The sequence below is a fragment of the Sinohyriopsis cumingii genome, chromosome 8, assembly GCF_028554795.1.
Source record: "Sinohyriopsis cumingii isolate HCF-2022 chromosome 8, ASM2855479v2, whole genome shotgun sequence".
NCBI lineage: Eukaryota > Metazoa > Mollusca > Bivalvia > Unionida > Unionidae > Sinohyriopsis > Sinohyriopsis cumingii.
In genome coordinates this window covers 25957570-25968143 of record NC_142968.1, presented here as the reverse complement: position 1 = coordinate 25968143, position 10574 = coordinate 25957570, and the positions used below count along the sequence as shown (strand labels likewise).

Genomic DNA, 10574 nt, shown 5'->3' with positions numbered 1-10574 from the left:
AACTAAAAAATATCGTTGACGAGTATACAGTAAAAGTAAAAACAATATCGCAGACCTATAGTTGTTGTTGACATAATTGTTTGCGTCTGCTGTTATCGCTGGAACCGGCGTATTACTATCAGCAATAGCAATGACACCTCCAGCAGTTGTAACAATTTGTGTTTCAGCTGCAACAACAATTGCTGGTATTCTTAATATCATCGCAAAAAATATGCACGTATACAAATATAAAATTACATGAGTATATAATAAAATTGCAAGCATCGACTTTAGCATATTCTAAATTATCTTCGTTGATATCATCAGGCCTTAGCGATGGAATAATATCAGATTTTGAATTCACGCAGATGATTTGAATTTACAAAGATGTAATCCACGCCCGGTTTAAATAATGATAATAATAATAATGTCAACGCCGAACGAGTTGCTACAGCAGATTGTCGTTAATACAACTCCGTTAAAAACTACGATGATATCAGCAAACTCAACCAATCCTGAAATTAGCGTCAACTTCCCAACTGCAATTTGCGCGAATGAAATACCACTAGCACAATTACCAATATATGATAGCTGGCCAAATATTAGATCAAAATCGTTCTGAGGATTACCAGCAAATAATCCTCTGGTATTTTCAAATAAAACTAAACCAGATGGAACTCCCGATTGACAGATTGTTGGAATTCCCACGGGCAATTATCAACTTGAACAAATCAACAATGAATTCCAGCACAGAATTAAATCTAAATTGCTATCACTGTTCACGAACCAACATGATCAGTTGCGATAGAAATAAATTCTCTATAGTATGCTGTAGATATATATCGATCATCAATCCAAAGCTTGTTAGGATGCCCTAAGATACCAGAACCAAAACGAGATGATTTCTCTATTAAAGAATTTGTTATATATAAGAACTCTAGAATATCAAAAACAAAATATCCATGGAATCCTGATCTTCGTTATGATTATCCTATTCTACACAAACGTGATCCAATAAACTCAGATAAATTTATTGTTAATGATGAAGAATTTAGTTCAATTGCTAATGGAATTAAAGATGAACACATGACTATGTCCACGACATTAGTAAATTTATTTAAAAATTATATTTTGGAGTATCCTAATAGCGATCTAAAAAGGAAAGTCACTGAAACAATACAACATTTAAATCAAATTGTACCAGATCTTGAATATGCTAACCGAATTATTATTGGGCGTATACATTTTAGTGCTGTGTCAATAGACGATGGGGGGAATAAGAATATCAATAAAGAGACTATTTACTAATCATTATAAAATAACCGAGGCAGATTTACTAAATTTTATTTTACCAGGACTTAATACCGACGAACTAAAAATACGGGTCAATGATATTATCAGTGAATATTTTCCACAAATCGTCGAGTCATGTCGAAAAATAACCCCGCCAGGAGAAATTCTCAAACTTAACAATGATCTGTATGATGGCGCCCGTCATGTTTCACCAGGGATTGTTAATATAACATCAACAATTTCAGTTAATATTGTATGTGATGCAATTCATGGAAGCTATGAAATAGAGCTAATCTAGTCACGCTCGGCAGGGATATATATTATACACATTTACACCTCAGGTACCTCCTGAATATTTCATCGTAAAAGAATCCATTAATCCAGTCCGTTTGCGATGTCATAATCCGCTATTATCAAGGAGACATTTCAAACTTACTGACCAAGCCGGATATTTACTTGATTTACAAAATAAAACTTTGAATATAATCGTTATGTAAGACCATAGATCTTCACGTTTGTGATTGATTTTCAATCCTGGATCATAATCAGAGGAAATTTTGTGTGCGTGTGTGTGTGTGTGATTTGGATGTTTAACGTATCATTATCATCATCATCATCATCATCATCAGTCCCGTAGTCTGGACGACCGTTGGGGCACCGCACAAGACCTATCAACCAGCTTCCTCCATTCCTCTCAATTTCCGTCTTTCTCAGGGTGTCGCTCAGTGTCAAGCCTGTCCACTCTCGCATGTTATCTTCCCACCTCTTTCTTTGCCTGCCTCTCTTTCTTTTTCCTTGTACAGTGCCTTGTAGGATTGTCTTGGCAAGTCCTGATGACCGTGACACATGCCCATACCACTGCACTTTCCTTTTTTCACTATGATTAGAAGGTCATCGTGAGGCCCAATGGCTTGTCTTGTCATCTGCACTATTTCTTCTTTGGTGATATGGTCTTTATATATGATGCCGAGGATCTTTCGAAAACATCTCAACTCTGTAGCCTGTATCCTTTTCTCCAAGTCCGCTGTTATTGTCCATGATTCGCAGGCATAGAGAAATATGGAGATCACCAGTGAGTGCATCAGTCTGACTTTTGAGCTGAGTGCGATGTTCTTGTCCTTCCAGATGGGCTTCAGTTTTGTCAGTGCTACTGTTGTCTGTGCAATCCTGGAAAGTATTTCGGGCTTCGATCCTTGATCTGTTACAGTTGCCCAAAAATACTTGAAGCTGTGGACTATTTCTAGCTTTGTACCTTGGACCCTGATGTCACTTCTGATGCCCTTTATGTAGTTGGTCATCATTTTGGTCTTCTCTGCACTAATTTCCATGCCATAGGCTGCAGAGGTTTTGTCATGGCTCTCTACTAAGCTAGCTAATTCTTGCTCATTTCCTGCTAGTCCATCAATGTCGTCAGCGAAAACGTAAGGTGGTGATTGTTCTGCCTCCGACGCGGACTGTGCCTGTATGCTTATCAAGCGCGTCTGCCATGATTCTCTCCAGAAAGATGTTATATAGTGTGGGAGAGAGCGTAGAGCCTTATCTGACTCCGGCTGTCGTTCTGAACCAGTCCCTTATGCTGCCGTTGAAGTATACTTCACTGGTGGCCTTGTCATAGAGGTGCTGTATTACTATGATGAGGTTGGCATTGATATTGTACAGTTTCATGATCGCCCACAAGGCTGCATGCCCTACCCTGTCAAATGCCTTCTTGAAATCCATGAAGACGTCGTACAAATCTTGCTGGCATTTGAGTTACTTCTAACACAATATTCTGAGGTTGAGGATCAACTTTATTGTGCTGCGCCCTGCTCTGAACCCTGCCTGCTCCTCGGCATTGATCTTTTCAGCTGTGAATTTAGTCTGTTCAGCTGTATCCTTAACATGACATTGCTTGGATGGCTTATAAGACTGATTATTACGTGGTTTTGACACTGTTGCAAGTTACCTTTCTTGGGGAGGATAATGCTCAGTGATTGGGTACATGGCGATGACCATACTCCTGTTTGCCAGAACTTGTTGCAAATGTTTGTGAGGGCGCTAATCGTTGCTTCTCCCCCAGCTTGGATTAGTTCTGCTGGGATAAGGCCCACTCCTGCTGACTTACACTTTTTCAGTAATCTCACTGCGGCCTTTACTTCTTCGTGTATGATAGGGTGGTTGTCGTTGTTAGTTGCTGGAGGGACGTTCAGTACCTCTGGATCTATTGTGGCTCGATGGTTGTAAAGTTCTGCGCAGTACTTTGTCCTTCTGTTCAGAATATCTTTTTCTTCTGTGAGGCAGTTTCCGGGTTTGTCCTGTAAGGAGGTATCCCGCCGTTGTTTTGTGCTCGTAAGAACATCGACCAGTTGGTATGCTTTCCTGCTGTTGTTCCTTTTCAAGGTTTCCTCAGTGTCTTTGGGCATTTCTTCTATCCACTTCTCTTTTGCTTTTTTCAAGCTTTTCTTGACTTCCCGGTTGACTGCCTTGTACTGCTCTGCCTATTTTGTATCGTTCTTTTTCTTCTTCAGTTCCCTCCTCTTGTCACACAGGTTCAGAATCTCAGCTGTGACCCAGGGTTTCTATACTGGGCGATGTCTACCAGGGATATTGCTGGCTGTTTCGGTCGTTGCTGTGTTGAAGGTGGTGATCAACGTGTCCATATCGTATTGGCAGCATCGAGGATAGTGAGCGGTGCAAATTTCCCACCAATTATTGCCTGGAAGGCTTTTGCTACTTCGGGATCCTTCAATTTCTCGAGATAAAATTTTATTCTTGTGTGGCTCTCTTTCTTGACCTTTTGTAGATGTAGCCTGGAAGTCATCATCACCAGATCATGGTTACTTCCTATGTCCGCTCCGGGAAAGTTTCTCGCTTTGGCGATGTTTATACTTGACTGTAGGCGCCTCTTCACTATGGTGTAGTCGATCTGACTGTGATAGTCTCCGCTTGGGCTGTGCCATGTCCATGTTCTGGATACTTTGTGCTGGCCGAAGGTGTTTGCCAGCATAAGGTCGTTGTAACTAGCGAATTCCAGGAGCCTCAGACCTCTCTCATTTGTCTGTGCACTGCAGTAGCGCCCAAATGTTCCATGCCAGTTCATGCAAGCGTCCTCGCCTATCTTGGCATTCCAATCACATTGCACAACCAGAATGTCTTTTTTCGTTTTTTTATCCACAATTTTTGTAGCTGGTAATAGAAGCTTTCCACATCCGCGTCATCATAGTTTGATGTTGGGAAGTATGCCTGTATTATGGTGATTTTGAATGCAGTTGCCCTGAGGTGGATGGTGATGAGCCGGCTGGATACTCGCCGACATCCCATATCAGTACTCACACTGTCATTGTGTACAAGGAGCCCAACTTCCTGCTCATGTTTGGCTTCTCTGCCACTGAAGTACAGTTTGTGCCCTTCCAAGGTAGTTGTTTCTCCAATGTTCTTCCATCGTATCTCACAGAGTATTAGGATGTTCAAGCGTTATCTGTTTATTTCATATGTAAGTTAATCAAGCTTTCTAGTTGCTGTCAGTGTTTCCACATTCCAGGTGCCAATGGTTATTATGTTCCTGACACGAATCTGAGCACCAGTCATATGCTTTCCACCTCCACCTTTATGCACGACGGCCCTTGTTGAACCGGGCTACGACCGAGCCGGTATGGGATGGGTAATGGTTGTCATTTTTCATGTGGTGTGTCTGGGGCCGCTGTAGCATGGCGGAGCCCAACCCTCTCAAGGCCTGACCACAGCCGATTTTCTCAAACTTGGTGGCTCGCCTTGGTCACGAATACGTAGCCGTTGAGCTGTTTGTCAGCCTTTCCGCTTGGCCGTTGACTTCGTATCGGAAGTCCTTACACCCAGTGATGCCGTGTTAACATCGCACTATTTATCAATAGCTGGAAAACTCGTGTAGGGCGGGAGCGTCGACCTTCACGTGCAAGTCTAGATGACTTGCCCATTGGGGTATATAGTACTTGAAATAATAATTATAGGACTGAATCAGAATAAATATTACAATCTGAATCAGAATAAATATTATAATCTGAATCAGAATAAATATTATTATCAGAAATAAGTCTAAATCAGAATAAATATTATAATCTAAAGCAGAATCTGAATAAAAATAAACCTGAATCAGAATAAATATTTTATTATATTAAAACTGTTATAATCACAAGTAACTTTGTCATTGTTTTCATTTTCACAATCCGTTACACTTTCACTTGCACAATTACTGACACTGCTTTCATTTTCACGATCAGACATAATATTTCTCAATTGCCTCACACGTGTGCTAATAATATTTTTGCTTCGTATTCATGAGCTAATTCTGATACCAATTTTTCCAATCGCGCGTGAAAGTGAGACAAATTGTTCAACTTCTGTATCTTTTACTGTAGCCAAGGACTGGAATATAGCTCGTTGAATGAGATTCATGAGCCTGTATTCTGCTGGTAGTGTACATCTGTCTTCTGATTTCCGTTGTGATAATGATTCAAAATCACAAATAATTTTTTCAGGATTTAATTCATCACATATTTTTATACCGTCATGTTTTAATTATTTTATTGCAAAAATAATAGTATTAATATTTTCATCGTTCATTATATTATTAATATATATTTTTAAAAAATTATTACATAACACATAGTAGCATATTTGCAACATTATATTTAATCTTAAATCTAAGGACGACAGAACAATTGTATTAGTATAGAAACAACAAAAAATGTTTTACGTACCTATTTACTTCCATGAATACATTCGCTGAATTAACCGCGAAGAATTCTGGCTGCCTTTTATAGAATCCCAAACCATTCTAGAAAATACGCTTTGAAATTCCCGAACAGAAATACGAAGTATTGACTTATTTTTGGACATTCCCGAACAAAAATACACAATGAGTTTCTTTGGGAATTCCCGAACAGAAATACGTTTAGAAATTACCCAGAAGAAATAGGTAGTAATTAATTATTTTGGAAATTCCCAAGCCGTTCTCGAAAATACTTTGTGTGTGTGTGTGTCTCTGTGTGTGTGTGTGTGTGTGATTTAGATTTTTTATGTAGCTTCAACAATTTTTCAGTCATATCGCTACGATGTCTGCAGTGGGGCAGTTTATAGTGGTGTTTAGCACTCGGGCATCATGCCTCAGACATGTAGCATGACATCCTACCCAGTCACATTATTCTGACACCAGGCCGACCAGTCCTAATACTAGCCTCTTAATGCTGAGCGCCAAGCGAGGCAGGTGTTAGTACCAATTTTGTAAGTCTTTGGTATGACTCGGCCGGGCATCGAACCCTCGACCTCGGGCATCCGAGGCGGACGCTCTAACCACCAGGTCAGCGGTGCGTAAAAAATACGTTCAAGAAAATACGTTGGAAATTCCCGAACAGACATACGTAGTAATGAGTTATTTTAGAAATTCCCAATCCATTCCAGAAAAAAACGTTTTGGATGGAATAAAAGGCAGCCAGAAGTCTTCGTGGTGTCAATCTGGAAATGCATTCGTGAAAGTAAATAGTTAAGTAAAACATTTTCTTGAGCATTGTTATGTTAACTGCCAAACAGAAAGTTAGTTATATTACACTATATTATTTACTGAATGATGACACAAAAAATAATTTCAGTTCGCAGTAACATGCGGGGCAACTACTTAATTACTCTACCGGAGAGATCTTTGATTGAAAGCGTTATCTCACTTCACAATACAAAAATGTTATTTTTGTTTATATTTCTTCACAAACGCCGATTTGTATTTTTTATCCACGACGCGCTCAACCGAAGGCATGTAAATATCAAAGTATTTGCCAGCTGTATTCATTGATTGAAATATTATTTCTTCACCTGTATTTACAGATTTAACCGCCCGTTTGCAATTCTTTTATATTTGAGGCATTTCCAAATTTGGAATTCTGACTTTGTGTAATACCTCGCGAATTAAATAAAAAAAAATATTTTTCGAATTGGAATCAATATGCTCGTTTACAAGACAGTCCTCGACTACTCCGTGATAAAACTCGTAAATAAATTTATTAGAGTAATACTTTTTCTTCCCATCAGCACGAAACATTAGACAACCAGAAGTACTATTAACAAAACCAACTGTTCTTTTTAGTCGACAGTTCCTGATGATACCATCACGATAAACGTTGTCATTCTTGATGATGCGATGTTTAATAAATTCTTTTTGCTCCGTTTTGAATAATAATATTATTTGTCTTAATAGTTATTTTGAAAATATGGCGAGATAATCTTCAGCATTTTTATGATCTTGTCATTATTGTCGTGCTTATTTTCTATCATAATATCTTTTCAGCTCTCTGTATTTTTTACCACAACATTGTACACACAACTGCGTTTATCCTCTAAACCCAACACCACATTTTAAACACGGTTTTGGTCCATAACTCACTCTTCCTACACTTTGTAAGTGGAGTCCAAGGAATTCGTTTCCGCAAGCTTTGTTAAAGGGAGTTGTAGGACCTATCATGAGCCATTTGCATTTATCCGTTTTTTTAATCATTTTAATATATATATATATATATATATATATATATATATATATATATATATATATATATATATATATATATATATATATATGCCTTAATTATAATATGGAGTTTTATACATTTAGCTGTAAGTGCACGCTTTTTAATTTCTGTTATTATTGGTATTAATTCACTGGGGGTGTGGATGCTTTGCATCGAACGCAATATCAATTCATATTATTTCTTATATTTGTACAACACAGATGTCATTGATTTCTCATCGACATGAAAGCAAGAGTCAGTAAAACATATTTCAGCATTACCGAATTCCACCAGAATGATAATAATAGGTCCATCCGGATCGTATAAAACACAAGTACTGCTTAATTTGATAATGAGATGGGTCAAGTGTGATAAGTCATATTTAGTGGTACCATCCGTTAATGAAAATGCAACATCTTTGATGACCTCGATGGGTTAGTTAATAATCTTGTGGTATATGACGACGCAGTGCTGTACAGACATTAAATCCAGCAATAATATTTTATTTTCCTATTTAGTCTCATTTTAAGAATCATTTTGTTAAATGGACTTTTAAGCAAGTGGTCTACTCACCCTCCCTGCTCATACTCACAAGTCAGGATAAAGAATCATTTTCGGAAGTTGCAAGTTTGCATGTTGATTTTCACTACGGCTGACTTTCACTCCGCGATAAAACATTATTCAAATAAGCAACACGTTCAAATAGTTATTTTTCATAGGCACTTCAATGACCCTCATTCCTTCACCAGCACACTTCAACAACAGAGTCTTATCAAAAAGTATCGGAGCATAATATGTAGTTATCACCAGCGGGAGCTACACGTGCATGAAAATACATGCCAACGACGGACTGTCTGAATAACTCCAACTGTTCCAATGAAAAGTAAAATATGTTTCGTCGTACGAAATTCTTGTTGGGAAATCTGCAGACCCGTTTCGATCTTTTGATGTCGGTCCATATATGACCACTGACTGGGATATGCACTTGCAGTACAAGGAGTGTCTACTGCATAGTTAAACTGAATTGTAAGGTTCCAGATGTCCGTTTAACCTAAAATAAATTCAGTCACTCCTATCAAATATCGTCTCACTCTGCTCACGATTTACATTTTGAAACGCCACGAATATTTGTTTTGGTGTATTAAAACCATGTTGGGTATTTATTTGCAAAGTAAATTGTTCCGCAATGCCAGCTGTGGCTGTGCGTCTGGTTTACGTGTGAGATACGACAGCATTGAGGTGTTACCAAACTGCATAAACGATAGAAAACGTGAGTATGTAATTAGTGAAGTGGATAATATAGGCATACACAATGTTAACGTTTCTAATACAATTTTACCAGCAGCACCTCCTGTACACCTAATTGCAAAGTTGGCATTGCTCTTCCGAAACAAAATGACTGTGTGTTTGACTCCCAAAACAACCTCTGCAAAAACAAATAGGTGACTGGGGGGGATTTGCACACGAAAACCTCAAAGAATTACAAATAAGTTCTGACCCATGATGTGCAAGTACAGGATTAAAATCAAGATTAGTAAGCGGTAAATTTTCTATTGCTGCGTCATCATCATTACCAGAAAAATTTCGAACTCGTCTAATTATATTCACTCTATTATCTGTATTGTAAGTTACAACACATTGACAAACATTAGTTTTGGGATCGTTGGGCCGTGTAAAAACAGAAAGATATAAACTTGATTCTGAAAACAAACAACTGCATGATGAAATAATAAAGCATAAATCGACAAATAATCGGCATGAGAATGAAATAAAAATAATAAGATCTGGAGAAATATCGATTATCAAAAAAAACTTAGATCGTGATAGTAGTAAAATTAGTAGAGAAATAAATAAGTTAAATGATCAGTTGCATTTGAAAACAAAATATTATAATTATTTAGTTGATAAGAATAGTGAACTTGATGAAAAAATAAAATTTGAAAAATCAAAACGTAAAAATCGACATGACCAGCGGGCTGATGATAATTTGCTTTTTAAAAACATGGCAAACCGATTGATAAAATGGATAAATTGCTTTGAAGAGACAGAAAGTACTATTTTGAATAATAATAATAATAATAATAATAAAGGATACTTAGATTTAACCATTTCCTTCCTTTGTCTACCTGGACGAGCTTTAATATTGTTATTAGTTATTAGTTACTGCTTTTATTAACTGATCCGGATCAGTGTTATTAAGTCAGGTTATCTCATCAACATTTATTCTAGCTTTTATCTCCTCTGGCGTTAGTGGCCTCTATTCGCTACTTAAACTCTTGTAGAAACTCCTCACCAATTTATTTAGTGAAAATATTGTTAGGTCGGTTGTTTTACCAATAATTTGTTTAATCTCATAATAAGGTATCTTAAAAGTAATTTGCGAATCTTTCGGTGGCAGAAAATATTTCTCGCCATTTATACCATGAATTACTTTGTTATGAAAATGATTATTGTAGTCGCCTTTAGAAGATCAAGTAAATTTAGTGCAATTAAGTCATTTACTGAACACATTATTAATCTAGTTATTTTAACTCAGGTAATATGAAAAAATGGAACAAAATAGAAGAATTGTCAGCAATTAAGCTCACCTGAATATATATATATATATATATATATATATATATATATATATATATATATATATATATATATATATATATATATATATATATATATATATATATATATATATATATATATATATATATATATATATATATATATATATGCATGCCTGTGTGTGTGTGTGTGTTATTTAAATTGTTAATTTACCATAATTATTTGATTGTCAGT

General features: G+C 36.9%; 2 protein-coding genes across 2 annotated transcripts; both read right to left on the bottom strand.

The window, feature by feature from the left end:
• Positions 1-3062: 3062 nt before the first annotated feature.
• On the bottom strand, positions 3063-3674 carry LOC149793171 (uncharacterized). The gene has a single exon (XM_089968957.1). The coding sequence runs from the start codon at positions 3672-3674 to the stop codon at positions 3063-3065; it is 612 nt and encodes a 203-aa protein (XP_089825083.1).
• A 224-nt stretch (positions 3675-3898) lies between these two features.
• On the bottom strand, positions 3899-4351 carry LOC149793170 (protein CFDP2-like). The gene has a single exon (XM_089968956.1). It carries the CDS (start codon positions 4349-4351, stop codon positions 3899-3901), a length of 453 nt encoding a protein of 150 aa, XP_089825082.1.
• Between the last annotated feature and the right edge of the window lie 6223 nt (positions 4352-10574).